Below are 27,497 nucleotides of genomic sequence, written 5' to 3'. Positions count from 1 at the left end.
GGGTAGAGAGAAGGCAGACCAGTGTGGATGGGGAAGGGATGGTGAGAAGATATGAAATCAGAGAAGCAGTTGTGACCACTTTCCATAATTCCTGCTGAAAGCTTGTGATATCACCAACAGGAGGAACTCTCCTAGGCTTTGTTACTTAGGAATTTCTTTTTAATTGGACTACTAGTAGAGAAAAATTGCTATAGTAACTAGATTACTGACAAAATACATATTTTAATAGGCTTCCAGGTAGGGCTGGCGGTGTGGACACATGGCCAATCTCTCTCCTACTGGAAACACATGACTGTCATATTAAAGGAGTATTCCTTCAAAGCATAAACCCACAAGGACAGTTTTTACTGGGCCTAAATCCCTGATGGGAGAGGAGATGAATTGGTGATGGATTCACAGAATCTGAACGACCACCCCCAGGAACCCTGGTGTGCAAGGGCCCTGGGTAAGACTAGTGAGCCCATCGGTTTATCACATCCCTCAGCTGTGGATGCTGTGCCCCTAGTTATGAGTGCAAACACCAGATTTTGATGTAACCCAAGGGACAAATGTAACTGCATTAAGATGACGGGAGATCAGAAGTCCACATCAATGTTGCAGACACAGGGATGGGGAGGGAGTAAAGGGCCAAACCCTCTCCTTCCATAGGCACAGTTAATGGATAATGCCTGATCCTGGAAAATTCTGGTAGTTAGAACTAGGGGCTAAATATGCAAATATTTAACTACAAGATACTGAGAAAGAAAGAATGTTTCTCTTTTTCATAAAAAAGCTTAGAGGGCTATTTAACACTTACTTGGTATATATGTTTAACATCAATAAAAATCATTTTTTAAGTATGGTCATAATGGGTGCGTCATATGTTGTGGGTTTCCCTCTAACGAAACCTTTATTGTCCAATGGAAGAACGAACAGTGCTGTGTCCAAGGCCAAACCTTGTACCCTTCATACGTAGTGCTTTTTAATGGAGATGCCGTGTTTAGAATTCTTGACAAATAAATCTTTAAGAATCTTAATCAGTACCCCCTCACACACACCTCACACCATACCCCATTTGCCAGACCTTCAAACGTACGCTGCTCAGTAACCGGGATGCTCCCACCTGTGCTTGCGAGGGAGGAATCTGGTGGCGAGGGGAAGGACGAGAAACTGAGAAATGCTTTCCAGAGACTAACCAGGGAATGTGAAAAGTTACACACTAGAAGTTACTCTGTACTCTCTGTGTTATTTGGAGACTCTTCTACTCTTAACACTTGCAGTCTGTCATCCCAGAGCTTAAAATACTCATTGAATTTAAACTGAGTATTATGTTGTCCAAAATAAAATGTTTGGTTCCGTAACTTTTAGCCTTTTTTTAAAAAACACTTAAGTTTCGCATCGAGCAGTTAGCAGTTTGGGTTACTCACCAAGGCAGAGGAAGGGGATGTTTATGGGCTCACCATTTTTCTTCGCATCTGGGTACATGTATTGTTTCATTCTCCTCGATGACGCAGGAGAAACTGCAGATTTCTCCTGCAGTTGACCTGAACGCTGAACAGGCTCTTAAAGCCCCAACTGAACAACACTGCGTTTTTCACTCGGTAGAGTAACAGATGGGTGTCAGGACGTGAGGTTCAGAGAGCCCCATCTTCCAGGAAAGGGAGGAAGTGCGGGTCTCCGTTGATGCTTGCACCATAAGCACGTGCCATCTTCTCCCCCAGGAGTACCAGCCTTGCAACACCAACCCGTGCCCCGAGCTGAAGAAGACCACGCCCTGGACGCCCTGGACACCCGTCAACATCTCAGACAATGGGGGCCACTACGAGCAACGGTTCCGCTATACCTGCAAAGCCCGCCTGCCTGACCCAAACCTGCTGGAAGTGGGAAGGCAGAGAATCGAGATGCGGTACTGTTCTAGCGACGGAACCAGCGGCTGCTCCACGGACGGTGAGCGGCCCCCCAGGACCCACCCCCTTCCCGCACAGGGGTGTTTGATCCCGTCTCTAAGGTCCGAGGACAGCGAGGGGAGGGGATGTTCTCCTTTTGACTGTTTCCGGCGTCACCATCTTTCTGACAATGACCCCCACTCGTGCAGAACCGGCTTGATAGCCAGTTGATGAGAAAGTCTTCTGTACAAGGTGGTCCTGTGAATTCAGCCCTCACGGTATCACTCTATCCATTAGCGATCCAAAATAGTTGGTGGGAGATTTGTTTAAGACCAGGAAGTATCTTGAGGAAGGCTCAGTGGTCTTCCATAAATCTTCTGGCCCCCAAAATGTAAGCTGCAAATAAGCTTTTGCTTTAATTCTCCCCGAGCTGGACTAAGACAAAGTGCGTCTGTCTGTGGAAGGTTCTTTCTGCTAAAAAGTTCACCATGTGAGAATCCTTTCATGGTCTGAAATTCCTCTGTCCTTTTCATCCCTGCAGTACCATGGGAATAAGGTAGGGACAACTCTAAGGTAGACTAGAAGATGTACCCTCCGCCTGGTCCTGCGGCTTAGTGGGCGTCTCTCCTCCATAACTCGCTTGCTCCCCCTGGAGCTCAGCTTCTGTACTGCAGGAAAGGGGGTGAGCCTCCTCCTCCTTGCCCCAAATCTTCGCTTCTGCTTTCTTCTTCATCTCTTCTGTCTCTCTCACCTACTTTAACAAGAGCCGTCCAATTCTAAAAAAGAAGATAGGTGTTCACAGATGGTTCTCGGAGCATGATGTGTTGAGAACAGTGATAGTACCATCGTGCACTAGACCACCGGGAACATTTCTCAGCACCTTTGCATTTATGATTCCATTATTCTCCCAACGTGAACATAGGAAGTGCAGTCACCGTCAGTGTCGCTTTTAGAGACAGCTCCTTGGACCCAGAGTGGGTGGCCTTATTGAACCACAGAGGTAGCGAGCTACCATGTAGGGCTGCCATGGGTAGGATAAATTCATGGGGGTGTGATCAGTGTCCTCCTGCCTTGCCAGAGGGGAGCTCTTGTGTGGAGCAGTTGCACTCGTGTCACCGATCTGCCTGCCTCCTCTGGGGAGCTGTTGCACAGCAGGGACAGCGGGATCTGCCAGCCTGCATGCTTGGAGGCCTGGCCATTGCCATCAAGAGCCACTCCTAGTTGTAGGTCCTGACAATGACCATCTCCGGACCTCAGACCATTCTGATCACTGTAGTTCAACAACTATACACAAGCTTGTTCATCACTTTTTGGAAAAAAAAAAAGAAATTCTGCTTAGGGAAAAGTTTTGTGTGACTACATCTATAATTCCAATAAAGCAAACACCTATACATGCAGAAAATCAAGCAAAATGATCTTCATTCCTACTAATTTTGTAAAATACTGTTTCAGTAAGAAGAAAAGACATATGCTGGAATACCAAGAGGAAACTGGGAGCCCATTGTAAATATCTACATTCTGCAAGGGATAGTCTTTTCATCTTACATTGGGATTGTGACGTAAGATACAAAATTCCCAGTTAAAGATGAATTTCAGATATTTCTCAGATTTTTTTTTTTTTTTAGTATAAGTATGCCCCATGAATCTGTTTTAGGATAAGTATGCCCCATGCAATATTTGGGACGTACTTACCCTGAAACATTCCTTGTTGTTCATCTGAAATTCAGATTTAACTGGGCTCCCTCTATTTTATTTCCAAATCCTGGTAACCCTGTTTCCAATTCATGCACTTAACTTTCTCATTTCAGAGCAGGTCGTGAACTGTCTTATTTCTTAAAACACCAAAGTGAAAAAGAGACAATGAGTGTCAGTGTTTCCCTACAGAAGACTGTCATTGTCTTTTCTGAACATACATTTTTTACCCTTTTATTCTCAGAGACATACAAAACCAAAGCTGATGTTTGTTTTCAATGATGGTCACTTCCCCAGAACTTTGTGGCATACTTTGAGAGTTGTTGTTGTTGTTTTTTAATAAATGAAGTTATTTATTTATTTGAGAGGAGGGGAGAGAGAGAGAGTGCGCAAACAGAGGGAGCTGTAGACTCCCTGCCAAGGCAAGGAGGCAGATACAGGACTCGATTCCACAACCCTGGGATCATGACCTGAGCCAAAGGCAGACGCTTGAACGACTGAGCCCCCCACCCTTCTCGAAAGTTTCCTGTTAAAACCCGAGTCACATTGCCACTGTTGAGAGCATTAGAACGTTTGCTAATATTGCAAGTGAGTAGCCATTTTCATCAAAGCCAACAGGCGTTTTGGCTGTGGCTGATTAATTAAACGACTTAGTGAGCGTAGAGTGCTCAGAGCAGATCAGACACACGGGAAGGACCAGAGCCGGTTCCTTCCAAGACAGCTCCCAACTGCTGCTGCTGCTTCTGCAGCCACACGGGTACCTGGGGCAACCCAGCTGCGAGTAACCAGGCCCCACACTTCACAGGGGCCCAAGCCCCTTGGCACCGTCATTCAGGGATGTCTTCATTTCCGGCTCATGGGCTCTGCCCCCTGCGGGGTTCCTGATGGACCCCCGTCTCTGGGGTCTGATCAGGAAGGGGTGAGCTCTGCGTCTTTCACCAGCCTGAATTCCCTGCGGAAAGGCTCACAGGGAGAGGGACAGGTTGAGGAAACTGTTCGAGCCACGCTTTCCTCTCTACAGCTGGATGTCCCCCACGGTGAGCCTCATCTCCTGTCCTGTTCTAGAATGCTCTAGAATTCCCGAGGGAAGTGAGGAAGTTGTGTTTCGTTTGTAAGAAGTTTCTCGTTAAAACGAGTGACCTACAAACCCAAGACCTATTGCTTGCGTGAGGGTGTGACCACATTCACCAGTCAAGTTCTCGGTTGCATCCCGCTATGTAAAAGCAGTTCACCTACAGCTCTTTTCTTTCAAAGCAGGAAAAATATGCAACCGATTTGGGGGGCATAGGTGCAGAACGAAGCAGACAGCTGAGAGAGAAGGAAGGTTGGGGGGCCTCCGGTTACTCTCAGAACTTCTAACAGAGCTGCGCTCGGCCGTCTTGTTGGCAGGTCTTTCTGGGGATTTCCTGCGTGCTGGGAGGTACTCCGCCCACACCGTCAACGGGGCCTGGTCAGCCTGGACGTCGTGGTCACAGTGTAGCCGTGACTGCAGCAGGGGCATTCGGAACCGGAAGCGTGTTTGCAACAACCCTGAGCCCAAGTATGGGGGAATGCCGTGCCTGGGCCCATCTCTAGAATACCAGGAATGCAACATTTTGCCCTGCCCAGGTGAGTGGATTGAGCAATCTGGGAAACATCTGGAAATTCAAGGGCCCTAAACGACCTTCCAATTTGGGGAGGCTTGCTCACTTCCCTGGCTTTGTGCTTGAGCTTAAACATGTGTAAAGTCACAGATTATATTTTCTACCTGCCTTGGTAAAGAGACAGCTATAACCTAGGCTGGGTTATATTAATTTATTTTTGCTGATTTTAAAGAAACTAAAACATTCTCATGAGCCCCCGGGAGCCTCCGGGGCCCTTGGCATCCTGCCTGATGGAGCAGTGGGCCCAGCGGTGCAGGCCCAGAGAGATGGGTTGTGTCCTTGAAGCTAGTGGCTGGCCTCCTCCCAAACTGATGGGCCCAGCCCTCCAGGGACTGCCCTCCCTTCATACCACTGTGTCCTCCTCCAGGGTGACAGGTATCAAGAGTGACCCACTGGTGGCCCTCATGTGCTCAGTCAGCAGGGCTCCATTTTGTCCTGAGTTCCGCTCTCTAAACACACACTCTTTTCTCTTGGAGACGGACAGAGGCTGTGTTGTCTGGGTCTTCCTCCAGAGACCTTTCATTCCACAGAGTTCTGAAATGAGCACAGGGCTAGGAAATCAGCTTAAAGAACGTCCGTCTTCCTGGACAGGATGCTGCATGCACATGCAGTCCTGAGGCTGGCTGTCGTCGTCAGCACGCTAGCCCTCTCTGTGCTCCTCCTGCCGAGCCCTGGGAGCAGCCCTCGCACCTGACTCACCTCCACCCGACCTTCCCATAACTCACCTCCACCTGACCTTCCCAAAATCATGAGGATCCTTCATCGATGCCTCACGGTCACCCAAGCGCTGTCTAGGGCTCTGTACATTGCCTCTGACTCTGCCCCGTGAAGATTCCAGAACAGCAGGGACCTCCATAACGGTCCCACTCACTGTAGTGCCCCCAGCTCCCTGCACAGGCTGGCACACACGGGACAGCCATCAGCAATCGTTCACTGAGGGACAAGAGAAAGAGAACAAGCATTGGGTTACTCGGTCTTCCTTCCTTCCTTTGTTCAACTTTGTCAGCAAACATTTTTGGCTCGCCCACCAGGCACCGTTCACAGGCTGTGTGTGGACGCAGCGATATGGTCCAGGTCAAAAAGGAACCTAGAGTTCGTGAGGAGACATCCTGTGAATAATGTCGACCCCGGATGGTCACTGGCTGTTTGGCTGCTGACCAGACATAGTGGCTATACCAGCCAAGGACCCACTGAGCCGGAACCATGGCAGCTACTCTGATCAGGCTGACCCTGAGCAGGGTTCTGAGGGCCAGATAGGAGTTGGCCAAATAGAGAAGGGGGGATAAGAATCTGGGGAGGGGGGTCATTCCAAACACCAGGTACAGAAACCTGTGAGCATAGCATCTTTTTCAGTAGGCACAAATAAGTTTTGGAGCTCCTTAAGCAAGGAACTGGCTTGCAGCAGTGCCCAGTGAGTATTTGTTGGATGAGTGAATGGATGAGTAGATGGATGGATGGGTGATGGATGGATGGGTGTTTGGGGGTGGGGTGGGTGATGTATGGGTGGATGGGTGGTGAGTGAATTGGTGAAGAGATAGGTAGAAATATGGATAGATGAAGGATGGATGGATGGGCAGGTAGATGAGTGGTGATGGTTGGATTGGTGGGTGGATAGACGGGTGCATGGATGATGGATGGATGGATGGGCAGGTAGATGAGTGGTGATGGTTGGATTGGTGGGTGGATAGATGGGTGCATGGATGATGGATGGATGGGTGGTGGATGACTTAGTGGCTGAATAGATAGGTGGATGGACAGACAGATGAAAGATGGATGAGTGATGGATGAATGGGTGGGAGGATGACTAGAAGACGGGTGGATGAATGGATGATGGATGGGTGGATGGATGATGGATGGGTGGGTGGTGGGTGAATTGGTGGGTGGATAGATAGTTGGATGGAAGGATGAATAAATGTACATTAAACTGAAAATACTTAGTTCTCAGCTTTGCGGCGGGGAGCCCAATAATACCCCTGCTCCCATGGCTGCTACTCTCCCCCTAGGCCGACTCTGCCTGAATTTCTCCAGCCTCAGGAGACTCTTGCCTCCGACTGCTTGGCTCTTCTGGCCAAGTGATGCAGAGGGGCTGGGAAAGGTCACAGAACCAGCTCTTTCCCACAGTCCCAGCATGGAGAGTAGCATTCCTCCCTGGCACTGGGAGAGAGTTTGGTGGTGACATCATTAGATCAGGATCCGTCTTATAAACTGAACGGGGAGGGCGACAAGGGAATGTCAGGATCCCTCCATCCACCCCCGCGTCCCCAGGCTCCATACATGCGACCTCATCACTGTCAGGCGAACATGCAGACTCCTCCATGCTTGGAGGCCGCTTCGGGTCTTGAGTGCAAGACTCAGACCCATCTCAGAGACCCCCCCCTTAATATGACCTGGTGGCTGTTTCTATTTGAGTTGATTTCATGGTCAAGCCAATATCGTGTATACATAACCTTCATGTTTTAAAATAGCTCCATCCTCATTTTCTTTCTGGAAGCCAAGATTCTGTAGAGGGTTGTGGAAATATTTAGAATGGCCCCGTCACTTTCCTCTCAGGAATGGGCCAGTTCAGGGAACTGAGTTGGATGAACTCTATCTTCTCTCCCACCTTCTAGAAAATTCCTAAATGCATGATAGGATGTAACTTGGCAAGGAGGGGTTGGAACCGTTCAGGGATATGGGTGCTGAGCTGCTCTGCCAGTAATAGGGCTATTTTTACCTCATTTAGGACCTTCTCCTCCCTGCGAATTGACTCATTCTTAGTTCTATTGGGTCCATAAAGAACAGTTACAAATGGGCATTGTATCTTATTTAAAAACCAGTTTTCTCCTTATGACTGGATTTGAAAATAAATCTGAAGCTAGGTGAACATAAAATCAATCAATGAAAAATTTTATCTCCAATCCCAATTTATATAGTAAACTGCCATAAGGGTTTGAAGTTGAGATCCTGTTGAAATGATTCTTTTTCCCCTTCCGTGGGTTGATCTGGTCATAACTTCACCTACATAATTTTCCTCCAACATTGAGAAATAGATTGGTCTTTCTTCTTTCTTGGTCTTTCTTTCTTCACTCTTTTTTTTCAATCCATGTTTGTCTCATAACTAAGGATTCCAGACCTTGGCCTACAAAGGTGGAGACAAAGGTAGTTCTTTGTTTCTGAGCAATATTCAAGTTCAAGTAAGATTATATATGTATATATGGGAGTTGTAAGTATGAGGGAGGAGGCAGACTGAGTGACAGTCTAATGGAGGGGCAGACTCCGAATGAAAATGGTGAGTCAGGACAGCTGCGCATTCTGTAGAGAACGTGTTAGACAACCATGATGAGTCGAGAGGGCTCCATGCCTTTCTCTTCATGAGGTCCTTGAGTTTATGCTCTGTTTTTAGACCGTAAGTGCCATAAAAGGATCCTAAGACTTAGGTTCTGTCCAAAAGGAGCTCCGAGGCTGCTTGGTTGGGGGGAGGGCAGCTGGTGCAGGAAACTTCTGAGCCCAGAGCACGGCTGTCCTACAGTGGAGACCTGGGTGGTGAGGCCTCGGGACTCTGGGGAAACAGTGTCACATACACCCATGTCCCAGAGGACTGGAAAAGCATGACTTTATGTCTCTGACAGCCCCCAGGATGCCTGACATTCAGACATTAATCATTTCATTCTGCTCTACTCTTCAGGTTGCTAGTAATGGTACTTTCTGGGGCCGTCATTCTTGTTTTACTGTGGTGGGTGGAGCAGTCAGCCAGAGCAAGAGTTCTCATCCTTCTCTATCAAGTGTACCTAATCTATGAATTTCATTTGGTCAGTAATAATCCCCCTTAATTAATTGCCTTGATCCTTGCAGGAAACATGGACTTGAGTTTGGAATGTGTGTCTGATCTTTCTCTGAACTGGTCTTTCTGGGCCAGGAGGCGATTCCCACTGGACTTGTAACAACGGGGTGATCAGATTTAGGCAAAATCCTAAACGGTGCCGGCTCCTGGGCTCAGGCTGCCGGTTCTGCCCCCCACGCATTGCCTCTGCGTCCTCACGTCTCTGTGCTTCTGTCCCGTATTTCTGGAACTCCCCCCTCCCCCGTGGTGGTGGGGAGACACGTGAGCTGTTACTTCCACCAGTGCGGTTATCGTGTTAGTCCCCCATCATTCATGCGGCGGGCTAGGCAGGCTAGGAGGCTTCGGTGCCTCGCATGGTGGCTGCGCTCATTTTCTTTCCTCGGCTTCCAAGTTCCCGTTTCCCTCCCGCGCTCTGCAGTCTCCCTGGCAGTGGAGGCAATGTCGTGAGGCTTCTCATACTCCGCACTTTCTATTTGGCAAATACTTCAGCCTTCCTCCTTCAGTATTCAGGATCATTTTTCATCCCGTACAAAGCGCAGTCCCCCTTGCATCCAGAGTCCGTCTGTGCTCTGGAAGAGGCGGTGGTCTGTGATGGGAGCACAGCGTTCGGGGTCAGGAGGTGAGGAGTGGGGTCCAGCTGGTCTGGGGATGTCGGGCGATTGCAGAACAGGGCCACTACCTGACAGAGTAACGTGGCCAGAATTCTCCTCTGATTTCCTTTGTACTGGAAGCATCTCTTTCCCCAGTTCTGAAAATATCCCTCAGGACAATGAAGTCACAGTTGAAATTGATACAGGTGGATACTGTATCTTAATGGTTTAAACTGGCAAGTGGGAGTGTTCTAGCAACTGGGTTCTCTTACACATGCGCCCTCAAACTGTTCGCACTTCGAACCAGGACTGCACTCTGATAACTAACTAACAGGACTGTGCCAGGGGAATTTTTCATGATACCAAGACAACAGTGGTGTGTATGGTGTGGATAGCATTGATCAGACTAGATGAGGTAATATTTGGAATATTAGTTGAAGTGTGGATAGGAGTGAATATTGTTTGAAATACTACAAGGTAGGTTCTAGATACCAGCTTACTGGCTTCCTAGTATGTGACTATCAGTGCTGCTTGTTTATAAAATGATTATGAATGAGGGGCACCTGTGCGGCTCAGCTGTTAAGCATCGGCCTTTGGCCCAGATCATGATCCCAGGGTCCTAGGATCAAGCCCCATATCGGGCTCCCTGCTCGGCAGGAAGTCTGCTTCTCTCTCTCGTACTTCTCCTCCCTCTTGCTGTGTCTCTGTCAAATAAATAAATAAAATCTTTAAAAAGTAATAATGAAAAATTAAAAAATGATTATGAATGAAAAAATTCAATCTCTGGTTTGTTTTTAAGTTTTTTATTGTAAGAATATTGAACATGAGCACCACCCTGTTAAAAATATATATATTTTTAATTTATTTATTTACTTGAGAGAGAGAGAGCAGGGGAAGGGGCAGAGGGAGAGGGAGAGAGAGAATCCCAAGCAGATTCCACGCTGAGCGCAGAGCCCAGCAAGGAGCTGGATCTCACGACCCTGAGATCATAACCTGAGAAAAACCAAGAATCGGGTGCTTGACAGACTGAGTCACCCAAGGGCCCCTGTACGCAAATCTTTAAGTGCACAAAACGGGACTGTTCTCTATGGACATGGCATCGAACAGCGCAGATGTGGGCTTTTGTGAACAACACTGCAACAGACATGGGAGTGCAGATCTTTTTTACGGTCTTGATTTCAATTCTTTTGGATATTTGCACCCAGAAGTGGCATTGCTAGATCGTACAATAATTCTGTTTTTAATTTTTTGCGGGACCACAGTTGTGCTGTCCCTCACGGCCGCGCCGGTGTGCATTTGCACCAGCAGTGGGCAAGGGATCCGATTTCTCCAAATGCTCACCCACATTATGATCTGTTGTTTCTCTTTTTGTAATCTCCGTCCTGGCAGGTGTGAGGTGATGTCTTCCTGTGGTTCTGAACTGCACTGCGTGGATAGTTAGTGATACTGAGCATCGTTAAACATACCTGTTGGACACTGGTCAGCACGTCTATCATGAGATGCAAAAGTGAAGAACCCTCAGATCCCGTGGTTGGTTCCAAGTCCGATTCTAGATGAGGCTCTAGAGCCTTCTGAGCTCCACACGGTCTTATACACATTCAGACACCCACGCTCTTTGACACCTGTTCCTCTAAGCCACTGTGATGTACAGGCGCCCTTTGGGGTGTACAAGCACGTGCGCCAGAGGCCAAGCTTCAGCCCAAGTTACCGGCAGAGAAGCTAGCGGCAGGCGTTCCCCCAGTGAGAATAGATGTAGAAGAGGATTTTTGAAACTTTTACAATTCTGCCTCCTTTTACTGGTACCACAGCGGGTGGCCGATAACTGACTGGTTCCCTCTTAACTTCCCGATTCACCTTATCGCCTGCTAGGGAAAATGTAGAAAATTCTGAATCACAGGGCGCCTGGGTGGCTCAGTGGGTTAAGCCTCTGCCTTCGGCTCAGGTCATGATCCCGGGGTCCTGGGATCGAGCCCCACATCGGGCTCTCTGCTTGGCAAGGAGCCTGCTTCCCTTCCTCTCTCTCTGCCTGTCTCTCTGCCTACTTGTGATCTCTCTCTGTCAAATAAATAAATAAAAATCTTTAAAAAAAAATTCTGAATCACAAAGTTCCCAGCTAGGTCAAAACTCACTTTAAAATTGGGTTCAAATGTTTCATTTCTGTTTTGTTTTTTACTTTTTTGGCAGATAAAAATATCACAAAAATGAAATTCCTGCTCATGTTTTTACCCATGCCTGTATCTAAAGGAAAATATTACTCCACAGAGATGTGTTAAATCATGCTGCATGTATTAAAATACCAATGATGTGATTCTAGTCAAAACAACCTTGAATGACTTTGGCATTGCTTCTCGTGATGGCTTCTGGTTTTTTGTTTGTTTGTTTGTTTTAAGATTTTATTTATTTATTTGCAAGAAGGAGAGTCGGAGAGCACAAATAGGGGGAGGGGCAGAGGGAGAGGCAGACCCCCCACTGGGAGCAGGGCTCATCCCAGGACCCTGAGATCATGATTTGAGTGGAAGGCAGGGCCTTAACCACGTGAGTCACCCAGGTACCCCATTCACCCCATAGGATACGGAGAAAACAAACTATGAAATTATGTACTTATGGTAACAGTGAGCCTCTCATTGGGTTTCGTTGTTGTTCGCTGTGGTGATGGTTCTTTTTGCCTACTGATGAATCGAGCTGACCAAGTCCTACAGCTCTCTCCTGGGACTCCGGAAAAAAGTGGGGGTGGTTAGAAGAGGGCGCATCTTTCAGGACTTCGATAAATAGCGGGTGGGATATGACAGCACTGGAGACCGTGGGCAGGGCAGGGGCCAGGTCAGCAGCATCAGCTAACTCAGGATGAGCATCGAGGTCCCACGTGCAGAAGGGCCTCGGGTGCCTGCGCTCAGGACACCTGTGCGCAGGTGTCAGGGGCCCAGGCTGAGGAAAACGGGACACCTGCTCTGGGTTACTAGCAGTCATGGAACCAGTCATGCCTCGTGTCCACATTGTAAAATTTGCCTCCCTAATCATCCCCACATCTGGCTGTGGATGTCAGGATTCGTGGCTTTGGTCCCTCCCAGAAATGCACTGCCAAGTCACCATGGTTTGCGATCCGTTTGGTGGTTTGGCGCCTATGTCTCCAGAGCACCCATCCCAGTTCCTCCCAGAACCCGTTAGATGTTCTCGACCCCCGGTTGCGGAGCCCATTGTAATCCAAGTAGGAAGGAAGCCCATGACAGCAGCTGCTTATCCTTGGCTCTGGGTGGATGGTGCTGTGATTAGCAAAGGTGAGAGCAAGCTAGCTGGCCTTCCCATGAATGACCACGGAACATGGCTCGTGGTCCTTCCCTGGAAACTGGGACTTTATATTACACCCCTAGCTCTCCTTGGCTGTCTTCATGCTTGTGTGTTACGTGTTTAGATCTATTGCTCAGAAGAACAAGTAGGAGGAACTGAGGACGCAGAGCTCAGGGAGAAATCAGCCAAGCTGGTTTCCTCACCAGGAGAGCCCAGACACCAGGGCTCACCCCGTGTGCGGTGCGCCCCGTGCCATCCTGCAAGGCACGTTCCATGCGCGGCCGCATCCGATGTGTCAGCTCAAGATGTCACAAGTGCTGTGACTTTGTGTCCCTTCCCAGTGGACGGCGTCTGGTCTTGCTGGTCTCCCTGGTCAAAGTGCTCGGCGACGTGTGGTGGTGGGCACTACATGAGGACGCGCTCGTGCACAAACCCAGCCCCAGCCTACGGAGGGGACATCTGCCTGGGGCTGCACACGGAGGAGGCGCTGTGCAACACGCAGCCCTGCCCGGGTAAGCGCCGACGCGGCTTAGCCCGTGCCTCCCCTCCCTTGATTTACAAGTGATGAAACTGATGAGACCCCACAAGAGCACAAACTGAAAGAAGGGAACCCAGAATCCTGCACTATTATCCTTGAAGTGACGCCATACCACCTTGTTCTCTCCACGGTGTCACAGCTAGGAACAGACGCAGGTCACCCCAATGCATTTTTTAAATTATTTTTATTGACATATAATGTATTACTTGCCCTAGGGGTACAGGTCTGTGAATCGTCAGGCTTACACATTTCTCAGCACTCACCATAGCACATGCCCTCCCCAATGTTCATAACCCAACCACCCTCTCCCTTCCCCACCCACCCCCAGAAATTCTTAGGTTTTTTTGGTGAGATTAAGAGGCTCTTATGGTTTGTCTCCCTCCCAATCCCATCATGTTTCATTTTTTCCTTCCCAATGCACTTTTAAAAGGTTTAACGTGGTAATGGGATCTGAAAATCAGGTTGAAGAGCAAGGAGAGCCCTTGTGAAGGTCTTGGCCTCAGGTCCAGGGGCTCCAGGGAGGGAGGTGGGGAACCCAAGTTCAGAAGCTGGCTCACACAGGTGCCCAGTGGAGACCCTGCAGCAGTGTCCTCGTCCAGTAATCTGCTTTGTCCTGACACATGGGGGCTGCTTAGAATGGAAATGAGACACAATCTTCTGAGTCTAACTTTGACGTTGAAACAACCACACTTTTAATTTTTTTAATCATTTTTTAAAATTTATTTTCAACATAACAGTATTCATTGTTTTTGTACCACACCCAGTGCTCCATGCAATCCGTGCCCTCTCTAATACCCACCACCTGGTTCACACTTTTAATTTTTTAACTTGCTCCTGCAGATCTATCTGGAAGGTTCCATTTATATTGAAAAGTGCCTAGAAACCAGATTCTCACGGTCATCCCCAAACCTGGTACTTTACACATTTTTAAGGAAAAATGTCACTTCTTTCAGTGGATCCAAGAACATGTTGGATTTCCAGATTTCCCCTGTAACACAAAGATGGTACAGAAATTTGAGAAGAACAAAAAAGCAAACTGCATAAAAAAAAAACCCTTTTAATTTGTTCAGTATTTCCAAATAATATTGAGAGCACAGTTTTTTTGACATCCTTACTCAAAATATGAGTGTTATTTCTTTTCAAACATCTGTAAGCCTGGGTGAATTTCACAAATCAGAGCGAATTTTCCACTTGAGGGTGAAGTGACCTTAGATCACTTAGCTTTGGGCCTTGACCTCCGACTCATGCGCTGATCTTGGGCCCAGAGGCAACAATACACCTGGGATAAAAGAACTTCTACCTCATGTACAGCTTGACATTGGTGTATCGACTGCAGAATTATTTTTTGCGACAGAAGGAAAGGTTCTTGTAGGAGCTGGAAACCCCTCTCAGCAACCAGGGCTCTCGCATTCATGCAGCACCATTTCTCTTGCCTGAGCTCGGAGGCCTGTAGGAATTTTGGCAGGAGAGCGTTTGAGGACTGCTCTTCACAGAGGAGCATTGCCCTGTGGGAAACAGGGTCCACACTGAAGATTTCTCTCCCGTGACCACTGACCATCTCCGCACAGCTGGACCTCATGAATCAGCGTGTCGGGTGTTCAATTACAATGGCTTTAAAACACTAAAATAACATGGATTTTAGAAAAGCACATTATTTTTGATCGAAGGTCTCCAAGTTCTTTTATTCATGCCCATGTGTAATTGATTTACTGGGGTGCTCAGAGGGTACGTGTCCATCCTACTTATACACAGACCCATTACAAATGTAATGTGAAAATTTAAAGTCATGTGTGTAACCTATGGTGCTTTCAGGTGGGTTGATCTCAGGAGGCATTGTTGTCACATGTCCCATCTTCCGGTCATTGCAGAGAGCTGGTCGGAGTGGTCAGACTGGTCTGAGTGTGACGCATCTGGAGTCCAGGTCCGTGCCCGCCAGTGCATCCTTCTGTTTCCTGTGGGCAGCCAGTGTTCTGGAAACGCCACCGAGAGCCGGCAGTGTGGCTTTGATTCCAACTACATCCCAGGTATGGGCAGAGAGGCTTGTCAGTGTGGACCAAATCATTTCCATCATTTAGAGAGAAAATGAGTCCTCGGTGGGAGTTTTATCTGTCCTTGGAGGTCTTGTTTGGTGAAACAGAGATGATTCTCTCAACTCTTGTGGTTTCAAGGTAATTAGACGGTAGATTTACAGATAACTGTGGGTTTGGGCTTGCATTTGAGCCATGAGGGTTAACAACTTTTTTTCTAACACAATATCTCCTACAATTTACTGACTATAACACAGTGAGACGATTTTGCTCAAAAAATCAAAATAGATTATCTTGTTTTATTTTATTTTATTTTTATTTTTATTTTCAGCATAACAGTATTCATTGTTTTTGTACCACACCCAGTGCTCCATGCAGTCCGTGCCCTCTCTAATACCCACCACCAGGTTCCCCCAACCTCCCATCCCCCCACCTCTTCAAATGCTTCAGAATGTTTTTCAGAGTCCATAGTCTCTCATTGTTCACCTCCCCTTCCAATTTCCCCCAACTGCCTTCTCCTAACTCTCCATGACCTCCATGCTATTTGTTATGCTCCACAAATATCTTGTTATTTTGACATTAGGTTAAATGCCTTTGCAGTGCTGTGTGCGTGTGTTTGTACAGAATAAAAAGGCCAATTCTTTATGCAACTTTGGTTTACTTGGGAAGACGGAAACCTCCCGGGGTTCTCGTCTTGGAGAAGAGACTGGCTGGCCCTTGGGCTGTGGACTTTTCCATGTGAAATCAGTGTTCATTTACTGATGATCACCAGTCATCTGTCATGTGCAAGCATGGTGTTAAACACCTCCAAGGCATTTTGTGTATGTCCACTGTGGACGTTAGGGCAGTGATGTAGACCGAAGCAGAGACCAACGTCCTAAAAGATAATAATAAGTAATCACCTTGTTTTCTTCCACTTACAGAAAAAGTAACCATATTTTAGAGAGAATTATTAGATTTAGTCTTATAAGCGACCTCCATCATGTATGGTACAGAACTACAAGTATTTACTGTGTTGTTTTCCTTTTTGACCGTAGACATATCGCTACTTCTTGTTACCCACCGAAAAAATCAGTACAGGAGAGAATAACATCTCAGGTTCCCTGAAATGGTGTTTGATCCTTATGGGCTAAACTGGTTCCAGGATCTGTCTCTTGCTGGCATTTTACTTGGGTATTTAATGTGTGTCATGGCAAAAAGCATGAGTGGGTGCTGATGGGAGATTTATTTATTCTGGCAATTTCCTTGGCGCTCTGGTGGATTGGTCCCCTCTGCAGGGAATCTGACGACACCGGCTTTGCTCAGAGGCAGGAACACCCAGGCCAACACTGGAATCTACAACTGGCAAAATATATGGTAACAGAAAATCTGCACATACTCTGGCCTTTATTTTGAAACTAGTGCCCTGGTTTCAACCCAAAGGACCGTAACCTTTTCTTTCCGTGATAATGAATCTCACTCCTTCCCAATCCAGATGACCTTGACCAAATACAGCTCAGGTTGCTTAAAACAAAGAAACATAGGACTTTTTTTTTAAACAAGCAATCAGGCTTTTGGAACTTTGACTCACATAAAACATGAAATCATTAGACAATCTGTAAATGAACCAGTGATGTGCTCTTTCTTCCCAACACCCTTTACACATTTTGATTAATTCTTTTTTTTTTTTTCCAGAAGTTTCTGTGGCGAGATCCAGTAGCATAGAAGAGAAACGATGTGGGGGTAAGCTCCTGTTTTTAATTAATTTTTAATTGATTTCTGATATTTTCCCATCATTTCTCTTCCCATGTGTTTCATATGATGTTTGGCCCAAGAAGAACGGATGGGAGAAACCCTTGATCCAGACACGTTATGCTTTGTAGTATGATTGTGGGTGGTCAGTGTTTGACATCTGGATCAGGGTTCCCAGGTGTGGCATCCACCAGCAGCAGCAGCAGCACCGTGGGGGCGTGGCAGAATGCACATTCTCGGGCCCTGCCTCCACCTGCAGGATCAGAACCTCTCTGCGTGGGTCCCAGGTCTCTGTGGCTTCCTAAGCTTTTCAGGTGATTTCGGTGGAAGCTTAAAAGCTTTACAAACCAATGATCTTGATATTAGCTATAGTTAAATTTTTCATGAGTAAAACTCAATTCAAGCATTTTCTGCATATTTTTAGATCTCATATGTGGCATCCAGCCTTGATAAAGCCTTCAGACTGCTGGAGTGACAACACGGTGACGAGACATACGGTTAAGAACTACATTTCTAGAGGCGGTTTTTAAACTTGCTGCAAACTTGAATCACTCACATTCTCTGGTTCCAGCTCGTGCTAAATTTGGACCTGACTGTGTTTACTTGCCTGGGCGGGAGGGGCTGACTGTCCACCGGTCAATGCCTATCCTCTGTCAGCCTTTGGTAGTCAGAGCCAATATCCACACCAAGACCACAGTGTGGCTGCTGACCTGTGAATACCATTCCTACAATCATCCAGTCCATGGGGGGAGTCACAGAAGCTCTGGTCTGCATGTTCAAATGGAATCCGGAGCTCTGTGAGTGTGTTTTAGGAATGTACTTACTGCTGTTAACTACGTGAATTAAGAGCTCACTATCTGTTGCATTCTGTTTAGTTAGCTGTTAATCTAACTAACTAATCTTTGTGGCGCACCCACTCCGTGAGCTCTGCGAGGGGCACTGAGATGACCATGGGGACACGAATAGCCCTAACCCTTCTGGAACAGCATTCATGTCATAAAAGACCCCAGAGACGTGCTGTGTCTGGTGTCTGACCTACATCGGTTCCGTGAGCTCACAGACTGGCAGTCACTGACTTGGGATCCAGCTAGAAGATGAATAGACTCTAGTTCCCATAAAAAAATAATCATAGCCATAAGGGTCCCTTAATATTTTTAGATCAGTCACTCCACACCACTGTATCAAATGGCAAGAAGTGTCCTATTTGATCCAACAAAGGATGTTCATGTAGGTTCCACGGCCCACGGTTCTTTAACATAAAACCTTTGGAAATACAGAAGGGTTTTAGAATTCAACGGTTTTCAGATTTCAGACGGGCCTAGGGGGCGTGTGATGTCTGTTAGGTGACACTCTGCAATGCCCAGGTCCACATTCTGTAACTAGTCTCTTTCCTGACGCCTCGTGACGTGTGGGCCAAGTGAAGATGCTAACGCTTCTCTCGCAGTTCTAGTTAGTTCTGCGGCAATAGGGTCGGGTCGGGTCATGCTTTGCGGCCAGGTGAGTAATGAAAAGTCCGTTCCAGAGATTTTGGTTTTGGAAATCGCAGCCCTGTACTGTCATCTGCATTAAGTCAAGAAGAGTGAGATGAAGCCATTGGTCGAAGTTGGCACAGGTTGTCAGCAGTGGAGCCAGAGTTGGGATCCAGGCAGTGGGATCTGAGTGGAAGCTTTAAGGCCAGAGCACCACAGGAGAAGGACCCTGGTACTGGGTCTCTGGAAGGATTGTGTCTGGAGGGCTGGTGCCACAGCAGCCCTGGTCAGGAGACAGTTTTGGACATCACCCAGGGTCCAGGGGTGCCTGCTGCCCTCGAAAGCAGTGTATGTCCAAAGTGAAGCAGAGTTTTTAAGGGGTGCCCCTGTCCTACGTGAGGTCAAGACAGAACTTGGTCTGCTGATATCCCGGCAGAGTTGACTGGTCCCCCATGCCCACCAGAGATTCAAAAACCACTTTCCCCATTCAACCCCCTCTGGGTTAGGATACAGGAGACTTTCAAGGGCCTTGAGCACCTGGGAGAACATGGTGCAAAGTCCATTCCCATCCTAAAATGCTGCTTCTGTGTGTCTGAGTCAGATGGGCTGACTGGCTACCCAACCCCAAGTTATGCCTTGACATGATTAAATCATAGGGACGTTCTTCATTCTGTAGTATTCACAACTGATGTTCTTAGATCTCCAGCTGCTAACATCGACGTGTCAGGTTAAGCAAGATCTGACTGTAGGGCTGATGGGTAAGAAGAATCACCTGGCAAAATGTTCTGGGATGTTTAGGAAGACAACACAGATGTCTTTTTTTGTTTCCATTTGAAGAGAAATCAACCAGATTTTGTAAAGGAAATCATCCAGTGGAGCCAAGTGGGTAGCTGGTTTCTAGTCCAGCTTTCCTCACCAAAACAATAGGGAAAAAAAGCATGTTCAAAGCAAAGAGCCAACCTAAGCAAATTCAAAAGAGATTTGATAGACACTGTTTTTCCTTATGCAGAAAAATGTAGGCCTATTGAAATTTTTCAATTTAGCTATTTTTGGTTTCATAAGACACCGAGTCTATATAATCCTCATAAAGGTGTCGGTTGGCCCCAGCCTCCCCGGGCACCTGCACACACGATTCATCAGCTGATGACAAAGTATCCGCATATGGCGAGCACCATACGTCTCTGCACGTCATAATCAAATGCCATCAGTGCCGCAGAAAGCACTCTTCTCGGTGGGTGGCATTGACCCTGGGGACTCAAAGTGGCTGCAGAATAAAACGATGACAGCACGTGTCACATCCACTCTTGCGTGCCTTGAGCACAGTTTCAGTGTTCTAGTGGACACCTCTGGAGATGGCTGGTGGACTGCCCCCCGGTGCTTGGTCCAACCTGTCCAGGTCCAGCCTCCTCTGGAGGCTTCAGACAAAATCCGGAGAGGTCAGAGATTCGTGAATTGCTTCCATTTTGTTAGACCAGGGACCAGAGAATCAAGAAGCGAGAAACAGGTGGAGGTGGGGGAGGTGATGCTTGTGGAATATTCTAATAACGTCTGGCTGGATGATCCAGGGCCTGGAGCTGCCGGCTTGGACACCCACGTCAGGAATGGGGGAAGAGTGGGGGCTGCAGCTTCCAGTGCGCCCCGCCTCCGTGCATGCTGGCCGCTGACCTGGGGATGCAGCTCTGTCTCTCAGGGGTCCCAGGAACGCGGCATCCAGGGGTAGTAAAGGGACATGGCGTAGAGGTGTCAAGGTGTGGGGACAGTGAGGGTACCCTGCCTCTGCTGTAGATTCAGGCAGGAGCCAGGGTAGTTGTGGTGCAAACACCCTAAGGCCTAGATCAAGGGACAAACTTGCAGGCCTTCTTCCCCTGAGGGCCTGGGGACCTCTGTGTGACTCTGTGATTTGCTTGGTGTCCGCAGCGTGCCTCGCAGGCATTTCCAATGGCTCTGTTTGAGTGCAGGATGGACCGACCGGTCAGGGAAGAGCATGGGTGACACTTTGCCCCCTGGTGGTGTGTGGAGGGAACGGCATGGGGGGGAAGCCCGTCCCCGGGACGTGTCCTGTGCAGGGACAAGGCCAGTAACCCACAGGTGACAGGTTAGCCACCTGGTGCCAACAGAGTAGACAAAGTAAGGTCATCTTCTGCTTCACCTGATTTCCACTAGGCCCAGCTTCATGAGCATTGCCCAGATGTTGTCTTTATTCCATGAAAGAAAGGCTTAAAACCTTCCTTGTATGGCGTTCTATCACACACGATGAACATTTATTTTTCTATGTGGTTGTTTCGCAGACATTGCAAGGTCTTTGTCATGTGACCTTAGCGTCCCTCAAGCCAGTCCCATATTAGAGACATAAATCCATGTCTGCTCATTTTTTCCAACGTCTTGTATTCATAACTCAGGGAAAATAACCCAAAGATCCTATTGAATAGAAAAAAATATGTAAAAGAGGATTGTTTCATAATCATTAAAATACCATATTTTATTCCTTTGGCACAAATCATTTATTTCTTTGGCATAAACCATTTTTTTTATAAAGTCTCCAAAACGCAGTAATTGTGAACAGGACTTGGAAGCCGTAAATGCATTCTCACCTTGTTCCCATAGGCTGTAGGCAAGGATGTTCCGCCTGTTAAAGAGCATGGAAAGAATGTTCTCTAGGAACCCCCTAGACCAGAGATCATACTGCACTTGAAACAGATAAGCAGGATTGTACAATCCTTTAAAGAAAAGAGATGATTCTGCCAGTGTACGAAGGTGATCTCCAAGAGACTGGTTGTAGTTCGTAAGAGCCTTCACATAAAATACGCTGTGCTCCCTGTGTGGGAGTGTGTGGGTGGCCATGACATTTCAAAGGAAGGTTGTGGGCCTTTTATTTTGTCTCGCTCTTTTCATCCAAGTGCATTGCACCGTCAAATGGCGTGTTCTTTTCCAAAGTGCGTCCGTTTTGGTGCTGTCTTCCCAGAGTTCAACATGTTCCACATGATCGCTGTGGGGCTGAGCAGCTCCATCCTGGGATGCCTCCTTACATTGCTCGTCTACACCTACTGCCAGCGCTACCAGCAGCAGTCCCACGACGCCACCGTCATCCACCCTGTTGCTCCCGCCCCTCTCAACACCAGCATAACCAACCACATCAACAAACTGGACAAGTACGACTCGGTGGAAGCCATCAAGGTAAGGGAGTGGCAGACAGAGGCACAAGGAAGCGGCCTGGGGGGTTGGCCAAGCTCAGGGGTGGTGGCTTAGGTGAAAGCCTGGGGAGCAAGGGAACCGGTGTCCCTCATGATGAGCTGCCATCTTAGCTGTGCTTCACCTGCAAAGAAGATGACGCCTTCTGTGGGGAAGTGGATTAAAAATAGGACTTGCAAATGACAGCAGATGAAATTCTGGAAGATATTGGGTCATTAGCCAATGTCCAGCTCTGCCTCCACCGTGCTTTCCATGTCCAAAGAGGGCTCTTGCTGAAGGGAAGAGCTCCAGGCTGAGGACCTGTACACACTCCACAGTGGTAACGAGAACCAGGGTGGGGTAATCCGATATCCATGTTCATGGCAGGAATCACCAGGATGACATCCTGAGAAAAATTGTTACATTATTAGAAAAACTATCTTCAAATGAGTTTTACACATAATGAAGCTTCCTCAGCTTTGCACGCTATGTGACTGGTGTGAGACGAAGTTTTCTGTTAAATTTTCTCAATGGGTGATGAATTCAGTGTTCGCCTAGAAACAGAGTCGATGGCCAGTCTCCTCATTCTGAGGAAGAAGGAGCGGAAAGGGCAACAGCTCTGGACCAGGCAGACCTGAGTTGAGGAGCCATCAGCTGGGTAAACACGAAGCCACTTACTGACACTCACTGAGCCTCTGTTTTCTCCTCATAAATTAGAGATCATGAGAAGCAGATGAAATAGTAACACTAAGTGCCTTGAATAGTGCCTGGCAAAGTCAGCGTGGCTTTTGTCTGAGGCATTGTGCGTCAAGGTGTAGAATACAGGTTAGTTAATTCTTTGAACCTCAGTCTCTTCATCTTTAAAATGGGTATAGCAATATGACTGTCAGATCTCTGTTGTGAGGCTTAAAGGGGATAAGATGCAGGAGTCGGAGGTGTAGCGGGAAGGACATCTGGGCTCTTGTAGACTTCGCCTACCCACGTGAATGAAGGAAGTTCCCATTTTGATATTCCTCTTAAATTGGTGGGACCCCTAAACCTTCTCAGGGAGCATTTTTCTGCTCTCTCTACTATGATGGTTTCCTTTGAAATTCAATTTCCTTCCCACGTGGGAATATGGAACGTCTTCAGCCCTTACGACTTCATGTGCTTGGAAAGTCTTACGTGCTGTGGGCCACAGCGTCCTCTCATTTCCCTCCTACCATGAAGTCCCTTCCCAGACACTGGGACAGCGACAGGGCCAATCCCGGGCCTTGCTTACACCAGGATCCAGAGCCCATCAGCACCTGATGTTAATCCTGTGCTCGGGCCAGGGAGTGAAGGAGGACACCAGTAACATGCCCCCACACCCTCTCAGCACTGAGCTCCCAGAGTATGAGGAGGAACGCAAGCTCCTTTTATGAGCAAGAACCTTTCAAACAAGCCTTCAGAACCCAAGAGTGGGGCTCCTCGAGATGTGATGCCAACCTATGAACTTGTGTGTTACTTTAAGTGTCTCAAGATAATTGAGCTGGTCTTCGATCTCACTTGAGATCCAGGAGCCACCCAGATATTAAGAAATTTCACTGTTCTGAGGGCAGAGGGCTCTGAGGGCACTGATGGCTGCCTAGTCTCTAATGATCCTTCTGGAACTTTCTTCGAATACCTTGCCAGACCAGTCCTAGAGAGTTGGCCTCTGCCAACTAACCTACATCTCTCTGTCAGTGCTTTATTTAATAGTCATCCTCAACCTGGCAGAGTTTGCATTTTGAAAGTATAGGTTGCTTTAATAACTTCATAAGGAAGGGCATCCGTGTCAGAAGTGGCTACAGTAGCCTGTGTTGGGGGCCATAGCTGGGCCCCCCAATAACATTCATATTATGGCCTGATGAATGGGAGCACCCTAGCTCCCCCTTTGGGGAAGGGGAAACCCCAGGCTTGTTTTGGCAGGAGGCACAGTCTCCCTGCACTCACTCAAAGGAAGTCAGGTCCCAGGGATTATGACTTACCTTCCCATCGAGCCCGGGGAAGTAGTCCTCCATCCCTGGTCAGCAGTGAGCAGGAGACAGGTACTTGTTGCTTATAAAGTGGCTGTAAGGCTCAACTCTTAAGTGGTTATTTTATTTTTTCATTTTCTTAATTAATTAATTAATGGGTGCATGAGCTTGTGGGAGGGGAGAGGTAGAGGGAGAGGGCGAGAATCTCAGGCAGACTCCCCACTAGTCCAGCTCACAACCCTGAGATCATGACCTGAGCCAAAATCAGAAGTCAATCACTAAAGCGACCGAGCCACCCAAATGGCCCTCTAAGTGTTTGTTTTAAAAGGGGTCCCAGGACAGCTATTCTTAACATCCTGAGGAACCTCCATCCTGTTTTCCAGAGTGGCTGCACCACCTGGCATTCCCACCGATCGTGTAAGAGGGTTCCCCTTTCTCCTCGACCACGCCAGCACTTCTTGTCTCCTGTCTTGTTGATTTTGGCTGTGCTGACTGGTGGCGGGAGGGTAGATGGGTGGGGGATGGGTAACTAGGGGGATGGGCAGTGAGGGGAGCATGTGATGTGATGAGCCCTGGGCGTTACAGGCATCAGATAAATCACTGAACACTACATCTGAAACTAATAATGTACTGTATGTTGGCTAACTGAATTTAAATTAAAAAAAAAAAAAAGTGCCCCAGGAAAAGCAAAACAGGCACTTAGAGTGAAACCACTAAGCAGGGTCTTTAGGTAAAAGTACAGACGCTGCTAGGTCTGAGCCCCCTGTCAGGCTGCAGAGCCTTCAGGTGGCCGTTTGGAGGGGGGCTGCTTTCTCATCACATGCTCACCTACTGACATCTGTAGAAAATGGAGAGAAATCAGGGCATTTGAAATTTCATGCATTTACTTAAATAAGCTCCTTTGAAATCTCTTATTAATGTACCCGCTGTGATCATCAGAAAGCTGCTTAAATTTTACTGTCCCGTAACATTCGGAGTGTCTGTTGATTTGAAATCACGGGAGTTTTAGGTTTGTTGAAGGTTTCTCAAGATCTATTTGTCAAAACTTGCCAACCTCATTCTGGTCATGAGGCGGGTCCTCGGGAAGTCAAATGAGGTGAGGAAACACATCTCGAACAAGGGAGCCTGAGAAGGGAGTTCAAATTCAATGTAATCATCCCCTTGTTACGTTCTCTTTCTGAAATACTGCTTGTAGAATGTTCTTAAATTTCTCTCTCTCTCTCTCTCTCTTATTATTTTACTTTTTACAGGCATTTAACAAAAACAACTTGATCCTAGAGGAAAGAAACAAGTACTTCAACCCTCATCTCACTGGGAAGACCTATTCTAATGCCTACTTTACAGATCTCAATAACTACGATGAGTACTGATAGCTGTTCTATTTTTGGCTTCTCGTAACCCCCGTTCCTCAAGGCCTATGCTCCATGACTGCCCATGTTTCCAAGACTTCAGAGATGAAGTTTGGATACATTTCAAGTGCATTTCAAGCCACGAGTGTCCCATTGCTGCCAAAAGCAGACATCCCGAAAAGCAACAAAAATCTAGATATGATGTCGTGAAAATCTGGTCTAAATGCTTGATCATTGTCGAATGAGCCATGGCGTGAAGTTTTGTTTATAGTTTTTTTTTTTTTTATTGCCGTTTGGTCCATTTTTCTAACAAGTCTGTTGTTTTCTTGCGCTTTTTAATAAATGTACCACCCACATAGGAAGGAGTCTTTAGAAATAGGAATGTCTTCCTGTTCTTGAGCATAAATCTTCATGATGTTTTTATTCAAGAAAATAGACACTTCCGACGAGAGTCCGCCTCCTGCCACAAAGAGTGTTAGGTCCGTAGTATTTGGTAAAATGAGGGCTAGGAATGTGGCTGTATAGTTACTCACCACGGATCTCCCATCTTCCCAACCTGGATAATTCTGTGGAATCCTCGGAAGCAACTTGTGTGTTTGGACTTGGAATGGTTCTCACCTGGGCAAGGGCGGGGATGCACCCTGGCTTGTGTCTGCGGAGGTGATGATGGTATGAGGTGTGACACGCTCATCCCTCCCTTAGTCCTGATGCAGTTCCAGTGTCACCCCTGGTGGAGCTGAGCGTAAAGACCAGAGGCTCAGACATGAAGAAGGGTCCAGCCTTCTGTGTGATGCTGCAGGGCTGGTCGCCATACTCTCGCTTCTGGATTTCCTGGCATTCCCGGAAGCTGCCTGTCACGCAGTTGGCCAGGAAGCCCACCTGTCCGGTCCTGGAGAGCCATGTGTAAAACCACCGCTCGCTCACCATTTGGATAACCTCCTCCTCCTCTCCATCCCTGCAAGGAAAGATCGTGAACATTCATGACACCAATGAGGGAAGGTATTAGAAAATACTTTGAAATATAATTGAAACCAGCTTTTTTTTTTTTTTAATTTTCCATGTTATAGAAAGGATAAAAAGAACTGACCTTTAAGGAGAAGCAACTTTGTATTTTCTGTGTGCTGACAGAACTAGTGTGTGGCCATCAGCCCCTTCCCAGCGCATTACTGATGAGTGAAGCTGGCTTTCTGCAACCCATCAATGTACATATTGGCGTAAGCCGCAAGTACCTAGCTGTCATTTGCTGCCTCCGGGTCAGGTGAGGAGAACACATTTCGTTCTGGTGCCTTGTGTTTCTATCTCTCTCAATGCTGCCCTCTCCTCCGCCCCCTCCCACTTCTCCCTGCACCAAGGCAATCGCATTTCAAGATGTACCTTGAGAAAGCAGGAAAGTAAGGTTTTCAGTGATCCCTGCGATTCTGAGCAGTGATCACCACTAAGCATTTCAGAGTGTTATAATACTACTCATAGAAGTCCCTGGAAAGGCAAAAAAAAAAAAAAAAAAAAGCAGGAGAAATTACTCATAAACAACTGATACAGTTGGTTGGATAATTTCTGAAAGACTGGAACTGTTCATCTGACACCCCTACACCCGCGGACGCAGTGATGATGGCCGACATGGACAGTCATTCAGGTTCTTACTGCACAGTGAACCTTCAGATCCATGGACACCACAGCACGGGCAGTGAGGTGCACAGGCTTCTTAGTACCCGTGCTTTTATCCTATCTAGTTTAAAGACACAATTTCAGAGGGTGTAGGGGAAAATGCCACATTTAGTCATGAGTATTGTTGTATTGAAAATATTCTCCTACAGCCAGATTTTCACAAGCTCTTCTACTAAAATTCCAATTTAAACGATGGGGTCTCCGGGAGGTTGGAGAGAGGACACTGCAGTGGTGTTCTGGATCTTTCCAACAGGCGTCCATGTTGTCTGTCCTGTGCGGCTTCTCCGCTGTGTGGGACCGCTCTGCTTGGACACGGAGAGCCCAAGTCCATACTGAGGAGGTGAAATTCCACCAGATGGTTTCCCCGTTGTTCCTCAGCTGGATTTGCACCAGATGCTCCAACTTGGGCGTCACTTTCCTTTAAGAAACATGTCCTCACTGCGAAGCACATGGTAGCTGGTTTTGAATCCCTCCCTCCAGTGTTTTCTAAGCTTAAAAGTTCATTTTCTCTCCCCTGGGAAAGGGAATACTAATATTTTGAGAAAACATCGCTGGACCTGACTGGAAATGCTTTCTAAGTCCACGCTGGGCTCCAGTCCAGCTCCTGCAGTGACGGGGGCGGCGCCCTCTCTCCACACCGAGTTTTGGTGTTGCGGATTATACGTCCTGGAACTTGTCA

General features: G+C 47.4%; 1 protein-coding gene across 1 annotated transcript in view; it reads left to right on the top strand.

Annotated features, from left to right (window-relative positions):
* Positions 1 to 25,946, top strand: part of SEMA5A (semaphorin 5A) — a 297,989-nt gene extending 272,043 nt beyond the window's left edge. The window contains exons 15-21 of the mRNA XM_032861862.1: positions 1,701 to 1,926; positions 4,947 to 5,165; positions 13,237 to 13,407; positions 15,302 to 15,457; positions 17,135 to 17,182; positions 21,623 to 21,834; positions 25,055 to 25,946. Of these exons, the coding sequence (XP_032717753.1) occupies positions 1,701 to 1,926; positions 4,947 to 5,165; positions 13,237 to 13,407; positions 15,302 to 15,457; positions 17,135 to 17,182; positions 21,623 to 21,834; positions 25,055 to 25,174 (1,152 nt within the window). The 3' untranslated portion in view covers positions 25,175 to 25,946. The remainder of the gene's footprint in view (positions 1 to 1,700; positions 1,927 to 4,946; positions 5,166 to 13,236; positions 13,408 to 15,301; positions 15,458 to 17,134; positions 17,183 to 21,622; positions 21,835 to 25,054) is intronic.
* The last annotated feature ends 1,551 nt before the right edge of the window (positions 25,947 to 27,497 follow it).

The sequence above is a fragment of the Lontra canadensis genome, unplaced genomic scaffold (assembly GCF_010015895.1).
Source record: "Lontra canadensis isolate GAN:19392208 unplaced genomic scaffold, GSC_riverotter_1.0 scaffold22, whole genome shotgun sequence".
NCBI classification, from domain to species: Eukaryota; Metazoa; Chordata; class Mammalia; order Carnivora; family Mustelidae; genus Lontra; species Lontra canadensis.
This window is presented reverse-complemented; position numbering and strand designations above follow the sequence as displayed.